Source organism: Entelurus aequoreus, linkage group LG08 (genome assembly GCF_033978785.1).
Source record: "Entelurus aequoreus isolate RoL-2023_Sb linkage group LG08, RoL_Eaeq_v1.1, whole genome shotgun sequence".
Lineage (NCBI taxonomy): Eukaryota > Metazoa > Chordata > Actinopteri > Syngnathiformes > Syngnathidae > Entelurus > Entelurus aequoreus.
Window position 1 is genome coordinate 58,663,401 of NC_084738.1, and position 17,115 is coordinate 58,680,515.

General features: G+C 41.0%; 2 protein-coding genes across 3 annotated transcripts in view; both read left to right on the forward strand.

Annotated features, from left to right (window-relative positions):
- dhx8 (DEAH (Asp-Glu-Ala-His) box polypeptide 8) overlaps positions 1 to 2,870 on the forward strand; it is a 37,607-nt gene extending 34,737 nt beyond the window's left edge. For both annotated transcript variants that reach the window (XM_062056914.1, XM_062056913.1), the window contains 7 exons: positions 976 to 1,116; positions 1,189 to 1,344; positions 1,414 to 1,551; positions 1,630 to 1,758; positions 1,834 to 2,030; positions 2,108 to 2,287; positions 2,364 to 2,870. In XM_062056914.1, coding sequence (XP_061912898.1) covers positions 976 to 1,116; positions 1,189 to 1,344; positions 1,414 to 1,551; positions 1,630 to 1,758; positions 1,834 to 2,030; positions 2,108 to 2,287; positions 2,364 to 2,583 — 1,161 coding nt within the window. In that variant the 3' untranslated portion in view covers positions 2,584 to 2,870. The remainder of the gene's footprint in view (positions 1 to 975; positions 1,117 to 1,188; positions 1,345 to 1,413; positions 1,552 to 1,629; positions 1,759 to 1,833; positions 2,031 to 2,107; positions 2,288 to 2,363) is intronic.
- Positions 2,871 to 6,717: 3,847 nt separating this feature from the next.
- LOC133656097 (ATP-dependent RNA helicase DHX8-like) overlaps positions 6,718 to 17,115 on the forward strand; it is a 34,913-nt gene continuing 24,515 nt past the window's right edge. Inside the window, exons 1-12 of the mRNA XM_062056915.1 lie at positions 6,718 to 6,904; positions 6,991 to 7,076; positions 7,142 to 7,202; positions 7,275 to 7,363; positions 7,444 to 7,532; positions 10,365 to 10,628; positions 10,711 to 10,855; positions 10,929 to 11,126; positions 14,334 to 14,421; positions 14,486 to 14,583; positions 14,647 to 14,794; positions 14,870 to 15,051. Of these exons, the coding sequence (XP_061912899.1) occupies positions 6,802 to 6,904; positions 6,991 to 7,076; positions 7,142 to 7,202; positions 7,275 to 7,363; positions 7,444 to 7,532; positions 10,365 to 10,628; positions 10,711 to 10,855; positions 10,929 to 11,126; positions 14,334 to 14,421; positions 14,486 to 14,583; positions 14,647 to 14,794; positions 14,870 to 15,051 (1,551 nt within the window). The 5' untranslated portion in view covers positions 6,718 to 6,801. The remainder of the gene's footprint in view (positions 6,905 to 6,990; positions 7,077 to 7,141; positions 7,203 to 7,274; positions 7,364 to 7,443; positions 7,533 to 10,364; positions 10,629 to 10,710; positions 10,856 to 10,928; positions 11,127 to 14,333; positions 14,422 to 14,485; positions 14,584 to 14,646; positions 14,795 to 14,869; positions 15,052 to 17,115) is intronic.

Genomic DNA, 17,115 nt, shown 5'->3' on the forward strand with positions numbered 1-17,115 from the left:
ATAAGTACGGCCCCTGGTTACTGGGGTTCAATCCCCACCTTCTACCATCCTAGTCACGATACATGTTCACATTATTTATTGACTATCTAAAAAAGATAAAAATATATTTTTATTTAAATGAAGATATGAAATAATCCTAAATGAAATACAATGACTTGGTTTATATTATTGTATATACTAGGTCATAAAATCAGTGTCAGTTGAGTCGGTCCATAGGTTGCCTGTAGGGATTTTTAATGTCCAGCAGATGTCAGTATTTAGTGACACAGTATCGACACAGTATCAATACAGTTTTGCAATGTGTCGAAACGCTTCATTAGGCCTCATCAACCCATCACTACCCGCAGAGTAGGGCAGAGTGGGCGGTGCTTGTTTACAGATAAAAAAAGCCTGACAGCGAGTGTCAGATGAAGGCAGATTTCTACAACAAAAGTTCTGCAGAACAGGGATATTATATCCAATATGTGGGTGTTTTTTACTCTTGCCGGTTATGCTTCGCCGTGTTTGTTGCATCTTTGTTGTTCTTGCTCGAATATAAAATATGTCGATCAAAGAGGTGGTCTGGGAAGGAGAGGCGCAATGTTCATATATTCTCAATATTCAGTGTTTTATTGTTCATAGTTAATATTATAAATCCCACATTCTGTATTTTATGTACATTCTGACTTTCATACAATTCAGTAAAAAAAAACTAAAGTTCATTCCGTTTTTGAGATGGTCTGTTTAATTTGCTGAATAAGGCTAACAATTTTTTAAAATGAAATTGTTAGCATAATTTGACATAAAAAAATTCAGTTCGCAAAATTCAAACGCAAAAAATTATGTTAAATAAATTGTGTACAAAAACAAGCTTTCGTATTAAAGACACAACTTAACCTCCATAGATCTGTCTAAGACAATAACATGGAATAATAATGCTTGTTTTGCTGCTGATTGTATTGTGCAACAGCTCTCCTTTGTGTTTTCGTGTCTCAGGTCGTCATAGCTACCAACATCGCTGAGACGTCCCTGACCATCGACGGCATCTACTACGTGGTGGACCCGGGCTTTGTCAAGCAAAAAGTCTACAACTCAAAGACGGGCATCGACCAGCTGGTGGTGACGCCCATCTCACAGGTAGCTCGCGTGCTCAAGCTCACTGCGCCACTTCCTGTCCGTCACATCTAAGCACGTGACGAACTCTCGCAGGCTCAAGCCAAGCAGAGGGCGGGCCGAGCCGGCAGAACGGGTCCAGGGAAGTGCTACCGCCTCTACACGGAGAGGGCCTACAGGGATGAGATGTTGACCACCAACGTACCTGAGATCCAGAGGACCAACCTGGCCAGCACGGTGCTCTCTCTGAAGGTACACACACACACACACACGCACACTGTGTTACGCCACATACTGAGATGTTTGTGTGTCCTCCACCAGGCCATGGGCATCAACGACCTCCTCTCCTTCGACTTCATGGACGCTCCTCCAATGGAGACGCTGATCACAGCCATGGAGCAGCTCTACACTCTGGGAGCTCTGGATGATGAGGGTCTGCTCACACGACTGGGCAGGAGGGTGAGTGGACACGTTGAAAGAACGTTCTTTCTTACAAGGACCGCCGCTGACGCCTGTCGTGATGTTGTTGTCCACTAGATGGCAGAGTTCCCTCTGGAGCCCATGTTGTGTAAGATGTTGATCATGTCCGTACATCTGGGCTGCAGTGAAGAGATGCTCACCATCGTGTCCATGTTGTCCGTGCAGAACGTCTTCTACAGGCCAAAGGTCAGCTGCCTTCCCTCAAGGGAACGTTTTTACATTCACGTCAGCTTCTCGTCAACTTTTGTCTTTGTGCTGCAGGACAAGCAGGCCTTGGCTGACCAGAAGAAGGCCAAGTTCCACCAGCCCGAAGGCGACCATCTCACCCTGCTGGCCGTCTACAACTCGTGGAAGAACAACAAGTTCTCTAACCCCTGGTGCTACGAGAACTTCATCCAGGCCCGCTCGCTGAGGAGAGGGCAGGACATCCGCAAGCAGATGTTGGGCATCATGGACAGGTGAGAGACCTGATGATGGTGATGGCGCACATGGTCTTAGGTGACTTCATCACATTTCCCACTGTACTTCTTCCCAGACACAAGTTGGATGTGGTCTCGTGTGGAAAGGCCACCGTGCGGGTGCAGAAAGCAATCTGCAGCGGTTTCTTCCGCAACGCGGCCAAGAAGGACCCTCAGGAGGGCTACAGAACCCTCATCGACCAGCAGGTGGTCTACATCCACCCCTCCAGCGCTTTGTTCAACCGCCAGCCCGAATGGTGAGAAAAACGTCCTTGCGGTTATTTGAGAGCAGAACTTCTCCACACGTAACTTTTCTTCCCACCCTTCCCCCAGGGTTGTGTACCACGAGCTGGTGCTGACCACCAAGGAGTACATGCGTGAGGTGACCACCATCGACCCGCGCTGGCTGGTGGAGTTTGCTCCAGCCTTCTTCAAGGTGTCTGACCCGACCCGCCTCAGCAAGCAGAAGAAACAACAACGCTTGGAGCCTCTGTACAATCGCTACGAGGAACCCAACGCCTGGAGGATCTCGCGAGCCTTCAGACGCCGTTAAAAACTTTGGTCCTGGTTACTATGGTAACTTCACATTTACACTTCTTTTTTTTTTGACAGTTTTGATTCACTGGTCAATCATGAAGTTTGTCGTCTGTGTTGTGTGTGAAACAGCACTATTTATTTTATTTTTCTTGTAAAAACGTCCCGCAGTTCATAAGATCTGAAAACCTTGAGGTTTTGCTTTTTTTAATCTCCCTGTCTGTGAATACAACGTTGTTATAAATACACACATCCTTGCTAGTCCGTTTGTAAAAATGTCTTTTATTAAATGCAAAATGGTCTTAACCTGTTGCTAACTTTGACACAAAGAATAGTTAGGTGTGTTTTTTGCCAAGTCGTGAAAACGAATAAGGTTACTGAATGGACTCTAACACAGTTGTTAATACTCCGTCAAACCTTATCATCGGCTATTTTACAAAATAATCTCATTATCACACACACACACACACCATTTACATGGCGTAGTACATCAATGTCCACACTTTTTCCACTGAGGGCCACACACTAAAAAATGAAAGTACGTGGAGCCAGATTAAAACAAGTTGAAAAACTTTTTCGGGTGTTACCATTTAGTGGTCAATTGTACGGAATATGTACTGAACTGTGCAATCTACTAATAAAAGTTAGTTTCAATCAATCAAAAGTATGCGGGGGCCATTTTGGTCTTTTCTGTTATCGGAACCATCCATCCATTTTCTGCCGCTTGTCCCTGTCAGGGTCGCGGGGGTGGCTGGAGCTTATCCCAGTTGCATCCGAGTGGAAGGCAGGGTACACCCTGGACAAGTCACCGCTTCATCGCAGATTTTCTGAACCAATATAATATATACTGTAACTCTTAGGGCTTGCCTCAATTTTGATGAACATTAAAGGTCCCGGGGACCCAAAACATCTTAAGTGTTAAAAAAGTCACATATTATGATTTTTTTAAATTTTATTTCAACGCCTAAATATGTTTAGATCGTCTTCAGATTTAGCCGTTGACAAAGTTAAAAATGGTTTAATGTTTGATGCCATTTTTTGTCAAAACCCTCTGTTTTTAATAAGAAAAACACAAAGTATGCAATATTTTCCCCCCAAAAGTGTTTGAAGCAGAATATTTTATATGAAGTAATTGGGCCCTTAAATAGGTAAATAATTCATAACAACATTGCTTTTGTTTTTTGTTTTTTTTGAGCAATGACAGTTAAAGACTAATGGTCTTGGGGACCCAAAAGGGTCTCAGTCATTTAAGTGTTAAAAGTAAGTCATATATATATATATATATATATATATATATATATATATATATATATATATATATATATATATATATATATATATATATATATATATATATATATATATATATATATATATATATATATATATATATATATATATATATATATATATTTTTTTTTTTTTTTTTTTTTTTTTTTTTTTTTTTTTACTTTCAGTGCCTAAATATACATGGATCAACTTCAGATCAATCTGTTGACATGAAGTTTGTTTTATTTTATTTTTTATGTTTTATGTCCTTTTTGTGAAAACCCTCTTTTTATTAGAAAAAAACATGAAATATGCAGTATTCCCCCCTCCAAAAATGTTTCAAAATGGAATAATTGATGTGAACTAATTAGAACCTTAAATAGGTAAATCATTCATAACATTGTTTTGGGTTCATTATTGTTTTTGAGCAAAGAAAGTTTCTTTAAAAAAACAAAAACAACAGACTTAAGGTCCTGGGGACCCAAAAGGGTTTCAGTCACTAAAGTGTTAAATGCATGCCATATGTATACAGTAGGTTAGGTTGCATTTTTGCCTAATTCCTGTGAGAATCCTTACACTGAAAGGAGTGGACTATTCAGGACTAGCTGCAGTGTGCTCTGACAACCACCAGGTAGCATCTGTGAGATCCACCTAGAAATGGGGCCTTATGAATCCCTTCCCTAGTGTGTGTGTGTGTGTGTGTGTGTGTGTGTGTGTGTGTGTGTGTGTGTGTGTGTGTGTGTGTGTGTGTGTGTGTGTGTGTGTGTGTGTGAATATGTATAAGTGTATATACAGTATATATATGTGTGTATACATATACACATTTGTGTGTGTGTCATGTTACACGTATATACACATTTATGTATGTGTGTGTGTGTATATATATATATATATATACACACACATACATACGTGTATGTATATATACTTATATGTTTGTGTGTATATATATATATATATATACATAAATACACATATGTGTATATACTGTATGTATATTTACAGTCGCGGTCAAAAGTTTACATACACTTGTAAAGAACATAATGTCATGGCTGTCTTAAGTTTCCAATAATTCCTACAACTTATTTTTTTGTGATAGAATGATTGGAGCACATGTTGGTCACAAAAAACATTCATGAAATTTGGTTCTTTTATGAATTTATTATGGGTCTACTGAAAATGTGACCAAATCTGCTGGGTCAAAAGTATACATACAGCATTGTTAATATTTGGTTACATGTCCCTTAGCAAGTTTCACTGCAATAAGGCGCTTTTGGTAGCCATCCACAAGCTTCTGGTTGAATTTTTGACCACTCCTCTTGACAAAAGTGGTGCAGTTCAGCTGAATGTGTTGGTTTTCTGACATGGACTTGTTGCTTCAGCATTGTCCACACGTTTAAGTCAGGACTTTGGGAAGGCCATTCTAAAACCTTCATTCTAGCCTGATTTAGCCATTCCTTTACAACTTTTGACGTGTGTTTGGGGTCATTATCCTGTTGGAACACCCAACTGCACCCAAGACCCAACCTCTGGGCTGATGATTTTAGGTTGTCCTGAAGAATTTGGAGGTAATCCTCCTTTTTCATTGTCCCATTTACTCTCCGTAAATCACCAGTTCCATTAGCAGCAAAACAGGCCCAGAGCATAATGCTACCACCACCATGCTTGACGGTGGGAATGGTGTTCCTGGGATTAAAGGCCTCACCTTTTCTCCTCCAAACATATTGCTGGGTATTGTGGCCAAACAGCTAAATTTTTGTTTCATCTGACATCACATCACAAAGTTCTGTGGTAAAATGTTTGACCAAGTTTTGAAATGAAGCTTACACCTGTGGATTTCTACCATGGTTGCTTCTGGTCTAGAACACTATGTCCGTCGCTTGAAATGTCCAACAGGAAACAATGACTCCAGCAATTGCTCGGGGCGGAACGTTCATACTTTGTTGTCTAGTCGTTGTTAAAAGTCCGATTTTCGCAATTTTTTTTTTCTAGGGTTGAATGAGTAGTCTTCTTATACTCGCCCCACTGCTGCTTCATCGTGACACATCCTTCGCTGTTGACCCCTGTGGGGGTGGCGGGAGTACTGCATATATCAAAGGTGTCCAAACTTGTTTCTTCAGCATTGTCCACAGGTTTAAGTCGGGCTTTGGGAAGGCCATTCTAAAACCTTCATTCTAGCCTGATTTAGCCATTCCTTTACCACTTTTGACGTGTGTTTGGGGTCATTGTCCTGTTGGAACACCCAACTGCGCCCAAGACCCAACCTCCGGGCTGATGATTTTAGGTTGTCCTGAAGAATTTGGAGGTAATCATCCTTTTTCATTGTCCCATTTACTCTCTGTAAAGCACCAAAATCTGCCAACAAAACAGGCCCAGAGCATAATACTACCACCAGTCCACCACCATGCTTGACGGTAGGAAAAACTGCCTACATGGCTTTTATTAGTGTCAATATTTGTTTCATTACACCTGTTTGCTCTTTTATTCCACTTTTTTTATGTTTTTTTTTTCTCTTTATTAATTTATTTTTTCGGTTTGTACTTCATGAAGTTTTGCACTTGTTGTGTTTTTTGTTTGTTTTCATTATATTTGGATGTATTTGTTTGGTTTGTATGCTATCCATTAAGTAAGACTACGTATTATGTTGAAGGGGGCAGGAAAATGTAAGATTTTCTTCGTCCTGTTCCTTCTCAGGCATTGGTGTGTAAATGTGTGTTTTGTTGCTGAGGTTTAATTGTCTATTGATCAAATATGCACATTAATGAAGGAGATAAATAAATAAAACATGAATGAAAAAAAAAATGTGCTGCGGGTTGTTAAATTATATATTTTTTATATTTCATCGCGTTTAGATTAGAAAGCGTACTGTTGTTATATTACGCCAGGCCGAAGGGGGCGACCTGTGTGAAACGTTGAAGCTCAAAAGCGGAAGTGAAATTGCACTTCCGGGTCAACACTAACAAACAACATGGCGGCCTCGACTGAAATTAAACGCTTAGAATATTTATCTTTGGTGTCTAAAGTGTGCACGGAATTAGAAAACCATCTCGAAATAAGCGAGAAGGATCTTGGTAAGTTGAGGAATGTCTCACTGAGGCAGTTTGTCAGCTAACTAGTCAAAGTTCTGTTTTTCTCAACACTTGTCATCGTTTGCCAGCTGAATTTATCATCAGCCTGGCGGAGAAACATCCAACATTTGACAAGTTTAAAGCGGCCCTCGCAGAAAATGGAGCAGATTTTACAGTGAGTGTATTTTAACGTTTCGCTTGTCTTCCAGAGACGTTTCTAAAATACATTTTGTGTTCCAGGAAACGCTCATCGCTAACCTATTTCGACTTATTCAAACGATGCGAGCGTCAACCAGCCAAGGTAGACGCCTTCTATTTTCTCGCTATATTATTGTTTACAAACTGAAATCAATGTCTACTGTGCTCGCAACAGAACAAAAGGATGTGAAAACCATGAGTGAGAAAGAAAAACTACAAGATAAATATCCTGCTCTGTGTCAACCTGATGATCCTATGTGGACGGTAGCGCACTTCTCTCTAGAATCATCTTCTGTTTTCCAAAATGTGCCTTTTTTAAAATGGTCTTTTCTTGTCTTGGCCAGAATCGCCCCTTCAGTAAAAGTGACGAGCAAGTTGCTGCAGCGGCCATGCAGGAGCTGGAGATGCTCATGCCTCAAAGTGTACACGCCGGGTTAGTTTACTCCCTGGCGCCTTAAGAGTCGCGCTGGACAACGAGCTGAAAACTCAGGCTTTTGGCTTGGTGGAAAGTAGAGTTGTACGGTATACCGGTATTAGTATAGTACCGTGATACTAATGAATCGTATTCGGTACTATACCGCCAGTCTACCACCCCCTGCCTCCCCCCCTGTCGTCACGTCGTGTAATTGCTGGTTTACGAGCAGACGAGCATGTTCGCAGCGCACAATCACGGAGTACTTACAAGCAGACACAGTGTGTAGACCAGTGGTTCTTAACCTGGGTTCCAATCGGCGGAGGTCAAGACACACCCGACTCATCGTGTAAATCAGGGGTGTCCAAACTTTTCCCACTGAGGGCCGCACATTGAAAAATCAAAGCTAGCAGGGGCCATTTTGATATTTTTTATTTTAAAAACCAATACAATATATGTATAAAAAATATACATTTAGGCTTCCACTCAGGCTTGATCCCGGGGACCCCAAAGGGTTTGGGTCCAAAAAATATAAAAAAAAATGTGTCATTATTCAGTATTATTATTTCTGTTATTATTAAAGTTTTTAAATCTCTAGATCAACATTAGGTCTATCTGTCAATATAATATTTTTTAAAGATTGAAATTGTATGCTCTTTTTGCCAAAGAAAACCCTTTTTTTTAATGAAAAAAACACAAAATATGCAATATTTTCACCCAATAAAATTTTTAAGTGGGATATTTGAGATTATATAATAATTGGAGCCTTAAAAAGGTCAATAACTCATAACACCATTGACTTTAATTCATTATTATTTTTTGAGCAATGACACTAAAAAACTATTCTCACTAAAATTGTAGGGGATCCAAAAGGGTCCTACTCATTAAAGTGTTAAAAAATAAATTATATATATATTTTTTTACTGTTTACTTTTAACACAATAATCTCGAGATCAACTTCAGATCTATCTGTCAATTATAAGTTTTATTATTGTTTATGTTTTTTGTTTGTTCGTTTTAGGCCCTTCTTTAAAAAACAGCTCGTTTTTTTTACATGGAAAACACAAAATATGCAATATTTTCCCCAAAAAATATCTCAAAATATTTAATGTGATGTAATTGGAGCCTTGAATAGGTCAATAATTCATAATGACATTGATTTTGATTCATTATTATTTTTTAAAGAAAGAAACAGCCTACATGGCAGCTTTGTGTGATTAGAGTAAACATTGCTACATTTTCTTGTTACATTTCACCTGTTTGCTCTTTAAATACCACTTTTAATGTTTTTTATTTTTTTCAATCGTATTTTTAAAATGTGCCGTGGGGCCGTTAAAAAATGACCTGCGGGCCGCAAATGGCCCCCGGGCCGCACTTTGGATACCCCTGCATTAAACGATGTAACTTTACCACAAATTGATTAACGTGGACCCCGGACTTAAACAAGTTGAAAAACGTATTAGTTTCAATCAATCAATCAAAAACAAAGTTTTTCAAAATAAGAGAACAACTTCAACTACAGTTATGGAAAAAAGTGCCAACATGGCACTGCCATATTTATTATTGAAGTCACAAAGTGCATTATTTTTTTTAACATGCCCCAAAACAGCTTGGAATTTGGGACATGCTCTCCCTGAAATAATCCTGATACCCATTACAACTATGGCAATTACTATACTTTGACTTTCACAAAGTGCATTATTATTTTTATTTTTTTTAAACATGCCTCAAAAAAACAGCTACAAAAACAATGAAGGCACACAGCTTCAGTCCAGAGTATACTAGAGCACACTTGCCAACCTTGAGACTTGAGGTTTGGTGGTAGCGGGGGGTGTACATTGTAGTGTCCTGGAAGAGTTAGTGCTGCAAGGGGTTCTGGGTATTTGTTCTGTTGTGTTTATGTTGTGTTACGCTGCAAATGTTCTCCCGAAATGTGTTTGTCATTCCTGTAACAGTGTTGAAGTTGTTTATACGTCCACCCTCAGTGTGACTTGTATGGCTGTTGATCAAGTATGCCTTGCATTCACTTGTGTGTGTGTGTAAAAGCCGCATATATTATGTGACTAGGCCGGCACGCTGTTTGTATGGAGGAAAAGCGGACGTGACGACGGGTTATGAAGACGCTAAAGGCAGTGCCTTTAAGGCATGCCCCCAATATTGTTGTCCGGGTGGAAATCGGGAGAAATTCGGGAGAATGGTTGCCCCGGGAGATTTTCGGGAGGGGCACTGAAATTCGTGAGTCTCCCGGGAAAATTGGTAGGGTTGGCAAGTATGTCCTACGTCCGTGTTTTACCGAATATGTACCGCTCCGTACAGCAGCGTTTTAAAAAGTCATTAATTTTACTTCTTGATACCGATAATTTCCGATATTAAATTTTAAAGCATTTAAAATTATTGGACATCTCTACTAATCGGCGTGGCGAAGTTGGTAGAGTGGCCGTGCCAGCAATCGGAGGGTTGCTGGTTACTGGGGTTCGATCCCCACCTTCTACCATCCTAGTCACGTCCGTTGTGTCCTTGGGCAAGACACTTCACCCTTGCTCCTGATGGCTGCTGGTTCGCGCCTTGCATGGCAGCTCCCGCCATCAGTGCGTGAATGTGTGTGTGAATGTGGAAATACTGTCAAAGCGCTTTGAGTACCTTGAAGGTAGAAAAGCGCTATACAAGTATAACCCATTTATCATTTATTTATTTATTTATGTTGGCATACTAACCTTAACATGTTAGTGCTAGCATTTTAACGAATATTATTTGTACCTAAATATCATAGCTTTCGATATGTGGTGCTATCTTAGAAGAAATTATCCTATATTATCATGCTAATATTAGGCGTGTACTATCGTAATGTTACAGTGGAGGAGGACAAGGCAACACAGAGAGCGCTCATAAGCGTGATCATTCCGACTCGAGAGAGTGTGAAGGAGAACCGAGCTTCAAGCGGCGACGGAAAAGAGCGTCCCGTTGGAGCGACCGACCTCCAAGCCCGGCCGGACACGACGCCCTGGAGAATGTCGCGCAGCCTCCTCTGTCCGACACTCCCGTGGCGGGCGGCGTGTACAGCGGCAAAGTGAACAGCGTCATGCAGTTTGGATGTTTCGTGCAGCTGGAAGGCCTCAGGTGAGCCAGGCTTTTATTTTGTAGGGTCCACGTGGCCTTCCCGTCCAGCTGGAAGAGCTCCTACCTTCTCCTCGCTCCGCAGGAAGCGCTGGGAAGGCCTGGTGCACGTGTCAGAGCTTCGGCGGGAAGGACGTATCGCGGAGGTGTCCGCCGTGGTCAGCAGAGGCCAAAAGGTCAAGGTCAAAGTGCTGTCCTTGAGAGGAACAAAGGCCAGTCTCAGCATGAAGGTCAGACCTCGGAGGACACAAATCACTCCTGGAAGATTCTTCCCATGGATACGTTGATGTTCCTTCCTTCCAGGATGTGGACCAGGACACCGGAGAGGACCTCAACCCCAACCGGAGGAGGACGTTTGATGTCGACGCTGATGCCGACCACGACGCCATGAGGAACCCGGACTTCCCCGTGGAAGCCATAGTGCTGGAAACGGAAGAAAACACCAGCGAGCGCAAACGGATGGCCAAGATAACGGACCTGGAGAAGTGGGAAATAAAGCAGGTAGACCTTCCAGACTTCCCGTAGAGATCAACCGATTATCTGTGCTAGGGCTGGGCGATATGGCCTTTTATTAATATCTCGATTTTTTTTAGGCCATGTCACGATACACTACATATATCTCAATATTTTGCATTAGCCTTGAATGAACACTTGATGCATATAATCACAGCAGTATGATGATTCTATGTGTCTACATTAAAACATTCTTGTTCATACTGCATTAATATATGCTCATTTTAAACTTTCATGCAGAGAGGGAAATCACAACTAAGTCAATTTACCAAATCTATATTTATTAAACAGTTATTAAGCAGTGGCACAAACATTCATGTCATTTCAAAAAAAAAAAAGTGTAAGATTATCAGAGACATTTTAAAACAAAGTATGAGTGCACTTTTGTGCATGATGTCACTAAGATGACATATCAAAACAACACTAAATTAAAGTGCAATTTTTGTACAGAACGCCATTACAATAGTTTAATACAAATAAAGTGCACTTTTGTGCATGATGTCACACAAGATATTTCAATAACTGTCAAATAAAAATGAGCTGCATAATAGGAAATCAAATAGTGTATGTCCTTCGCTATGTGGTAGGTTACTGCGGACGTTATCTCCTTCTGTTGACTATTTTTTTCATACGGTGTTGATGTGGAAATGGTTGCTTCGGCATTTTGTGGGTGTGGCACCGAAAGGAGATGTTGACATGCGGAGTTTGAAGCACTCTTCATTCTCTAGCGGGTGACTTTTCAAATGATGCTACAAATGAGCAGTGCTGCTACTTTTTGTAGCAACGCTTTTGCCGCATACTTGACATGTTACGGTTGTCTGTTTAACATATTCACGCTTGAAGCCAAACCACCGCCAGACGATGGACCCCGTGCTGTTTTTCTTGGGAATTAATTCTTCCTTCATTTGTTACCAGATTCGCACCTTCTTTCTCTCATATTACCACTCGCACCGCTCCACTAGCATCACAGCTAACGTTACCCATGCCGCTACCTTTCTGCTCCGCAGGAAAGAGTGAGAAAAGCCTGTAGTGTAATGCCCGCAGCTAAAAGCAACTGCGTGACAACGTATACTCGAATATCACGATAGTCATTTTCTATATCGTACAGAGACAAACCCGGTATACTCGATATATAACTCGATATATCGCCCAGCCCTAATCTGCGCTGATATTTGGCGTTTTCATTGTTATTGGTATCAGCCTTTTTTTTCCCTGTTTTTTTATTTTTACAACTACAACAGAACTATATCAGTATAGTAGGTAAGGTTGTATTTTTGCCTCACTCCTGTGAGAATCCTTCGTGTGACTGAAACTAAGGAATGGAACTATCCCGGGCTAGCTGCAGTGTGCTCAAACAACCACCAGGTAGCTTTTGTGAGGAGAAAGTACTGTATCATCTCTTTCTCCCAGGTCAGTAGTGCATTCTTCACTCACGCTTAAAGTCAAGGATGAGGCAAAAGTACCTCCCTACCTACTGGAGAAACAATATATACACATATGATAGCAGTATTTAGTATTCCAAAAAATTATAATTAGTGAATAGCCAGAAAAGTTCTGTTTTTGCTGAAGCCAAATTGTTTTATTGGTTTAATTATTTTAAGAATAAGAATGACTCTCATTGTCAATAATTCTCCCCAAATATGCTTCTCCGGTCTACTCGATCGCAGCGCTCATGTGGCCACTCCTTCTCGCCCCCTTTCTCTCCTAATGCAGTGCTGTTCGCCTAAAGTGCATCTTCTCTGCTTACCTGTCAAAACTTTCTATTTTTGCCAGGGAATCCAGTCTTTGTCCTTCTTCCTAGCGTCTTACCGGTCTCGTTTTGTTCGTTTTGACTATCGCAGCGATGGGGTTGCTCGACGAGCCTCTGTCTGCAATACTTGAAGTGTGGGTTCATTAGCGGAGAGCGCTGAGTTTTGCGACTAAATCATTGTGTAAATATCTTGACAAATATGAGATGATTATATAATTAAAAAAGAGCAGGCAGCAGCTCTCACATTCTCATACTTTATGTAACATCCAGGAAGAAATTATCTTGAAAAATCTCAACTATAATCTACGTGAAGAAGCCCACAATGGTTTTTATTTAAATATTGACCATATTTCTGAAAACTTACAGTGTATTAAATCCATAAAGTGTTATAAAATGGAGTAGATGAGTTATTGTGATGTAGGGAATCGACATATTTTTAACCAATTTTCCAGGAGGTTTTATATATTTTCAAATCAAATGTTGATGATGCTCCTTTTAGACCAGGGGTGTCAAAGTCAAGGTCCGCGGGCCAGATCCGGCCCACAAATTAATTATCAACGGCCTCCGGGATGATATTTTGATTAGTATTAGAACCGGCCCGCAGGCCACAGCCGCCTGCTGCTGTTTTGCACGCACCAATACTCCATCAGTGTTGGCGCTAGGAATTTTCAAAGCGGGGGTCCCTGTCAAGTCATAAAAATGGGGTTCCAAAGTAAATTTTTGGGGTTCCACTTTTTTGTAACTATTTTGAAAACAAATGGTAAATGTATACATTATTTTGTTATAGGTCACATTCTACTTTGTGTTTTTTAAAAAGGTTGTCATAAACGTTAATTAATTTTAAAAAATAATACAAAAGAAAACACATTTTTATGCATATGTAAATGTATCCAGTTATAAACATTCATTCACTTTCTCCTTTTCTTCATGGATCTAAACTTTACTGCTGCCGGTATTTTTTTCTATGTTTTTATTGTAATATTTTCAGATTGTATTTGTTCTATTGTTGGCCAAAGTAAGACAAAAAAAAAACAATCGGAAGTTGTCTTTATTTTTTAGTTTTAATGACATGATTTTAATAGTCCGGCCTGCGTGTGCACAGATTTTCCTCCATGCGGCCCCTGAACTAAAATGAGTTTGACACCCCTGTCTTAGACACACGTAATAAAGGTGTTGATGTTCTTGATGATAAATTAAACACAACATCAAACATTATGTCACTACTGCTCCCACCTTTCTAAAAAATAATGTTCAAAAACAACTTAAAGTCTTGTCCAGATGTTTACTGACATATAATATTCATGTTTAAATAACTTTTACTGCAAATTAATATATCGGTTATCGTCCTCCTTGACTACTAATAATCTGTATCGGCCCTGAAAAAAACGTATCGGTCCATTTCTAGTATCCAACGAGGAACCTTCCCTCTTCCTTTGCTCCTGCAGATGATCGCCGCCAACGTGCTCGCCAAGGAGGAGTTCCCCGAGTTTGACGAGGAAACGGGAATCCTTCCGGTCATCGACGACGAAGAAGGTAAGGTCCAAAAAGTCTGCCGAGTTTGGGAGCACCGGCGATTGATCACCTGACCACGTCTCAGACGAGGACGTGGAAATCGACCTGGTGGAAGACGAGCCTCCCTTCTTGCACGGACAGACCAAGTGGAGCACCAGCATGAGTCCTGTCAAGATCGTGAAGGTGGGGAACATTATCACGCAAGACTTGTTTGTTCCACTGACAGCTGTCCTGTTCCCTCTTTAGAACCCCGACGGCTCGCTGTCCCAGGCGGCCATGATGCAGAGCGCTCTGGCCAAAGAGAGACGGGAGCTCAAGCAGTCGGCTCGTGCGGCAGAGATGGATGCCATCCCCACCGGCCTCCACAAGAACTGGATCGACCCCATGCCGGACTGTGAGGACACAGACGCGTGATGCCCGAGAGACCTGCTGTTGGACTTTGGTCTCACCTCCTCCTCCCTTGCCGCAGATGATGGCCGCCAGATCGCCGCCAACATGCGAGGCATCGGCGCTCTGCCCATCAACGTTCCGGAATGGAAGAAGTACGCCTTTGGAGGCAATCAAGTGTCCTACGGCATGAAGACTGAGTTGTCCATCCTGCAACAGAGACAAAATCTGCCCATCTTCAAGCTCCGGGAGGAGCTGGTTCAGGTACGGAACGCCATGGTCACATGCCCACATGGTCAGGAAGTACAAATCGTTAAACTATGTGCGCACTACTTAACTAATACTATCTAGTAGTCACTTAGTAGTTTAGTAGTGTGCGTACTACCAAGTACATACAGAAGTATTTTGGTAGCTTTGTAGAGTAGTTGTTGCCTGCTTCCAAGTGAGCGCTAGTTAGTGTGCACTAAGAACTACGTCGTCACTATGTGCTCTGTCCTACCAAGTCCTTACTAGGTTTGTGTGCACAGACAAGTATGTAGTAGACTACTACTTGTGTATTATTGAACTATATAGTTTTAGTAGTTTCACACTTTCAGGTGAGTCCTAGGTAGTGCACTCTATACCAACTTTGTATTAAGTAGTGCACCTTACTAAGTACGCACTACCAAGTATATACCCACAATATACTTTCTTGTATAGTGTGCACAGGCAAGTACATAATGGACTACTAAATGTACATTATAATGTAGTTTAGTAGTTGCATGCTTCCAGGTGAGTGCTAGGTAGTGCATCTATAGCTAGTGCACCTTACTAAGTACGCACTACCAAGTATATACCCACAATATACTTTCTTGTATAGTGTGCACAGCCAAGTACATAATGGACTACTAAGTGTACATTATTTAACTATATAGTTTAGTAGGTACACACTTCTAGGTGAGTGCTAGGTTGTGCGCCTATACCAACTTTGTATAAAGTAGTGCCCCCTACCAACTACGCATTACCAAAAATGTAGCCAGTATGTACTTGGTCGTGGGTCTTCCAACTACGTAACAGACTACTGAGTGTACTATTATTAAACCATACCGTTTAGTAATTGCATACTTTCCAGGCGAGTACTAGGTAGTGCAACCTACACCAAGTTTGTATGAGTTAGTGCGCTCTACCAAGTACGTTGCGTTCCCTTCCAAGTCCTTACTAGGTAGTGTGCACTGTCAAGTATGTAATGGACTACCAAGTGTAAGTTATTAAACTATATAGTTTAGTAGTGCTAGGTAGTGCGCCCTACCAAGTATGCACTACCAAATATTTACTTGGTTTTGTGCCCTACCCAGTACATAATAGACTATTAAACTATATAGTTTAGTAGTTGCATACTTCCAGGTGACGGCTACGTAGTGCACTCTATACCAGGTAGCTAATATTAGTGTACATTATTAAACATGGTGTAGTAGTTGCATACTTCCAGGTGAGTACAAGGTAGTGTACCCTATACCAAGTTTGTATGAAGTAGTGCACCCTACCAAGTACATAATAGACCACTAAGTCATGTACATGATTAAACTATGTAGTTTAGTAGTTGCATACTTCCAGGTGGGTGCTAGGTAGTGCATCTATACCATGTTTGTATGAGGTAGTGCGCCCTACCAAGTACGCACTACCAAATATATACCCAGTATTTACTTGGTTGTGTGCCCTACCAAGTACTTAATAGACTATTAAACTATATAGTTGCATACTTCCAGGTGAGGGCTAGATAGTGCATCTATACCAAGTTTGTATGAGGTAGTGCGCCCTACCAAGTACGCACTACCAAATATGTACCCAGTATTTACTTGGTTGTGTGACCTACCCAGTATATAATCGACTATTAAGCTATATAGTTTAGTAGTTGCATACTCCCAGGTGAGGGTTAGGTAGTGTACCCTATACCAAGTAGCTAATATTAGTGTACATTATTGTAGTGGATTGTCCGAAGCTTAAACAGGCAACAAAAGTAGTTTAGTACAACACATTTATTTACCCATTATCAGAAGTGCAGGTTGAATTAAGTTGGCCGTGCAGACAGACCACATGTTACTCCGGAGAAAACAAGACACACACAAGCCAAAATCACTGTCGAGTTCCGGTCTTCTGCCATTTTTTATATGTCTCTTGTGCGTCATTGTTTGTTATCTAATGCGTCACGATTGTTTTGTTTTCCCTATCTGTTCCATAACAACTCGAATCCTTTAGACAGTCAACACATTCTGTAGACAGGTTGGCACGACTTAATATTCACTTTTGTCCCACAACTGGTCCATTCAATGGCACAAAATAGAAGAGAAT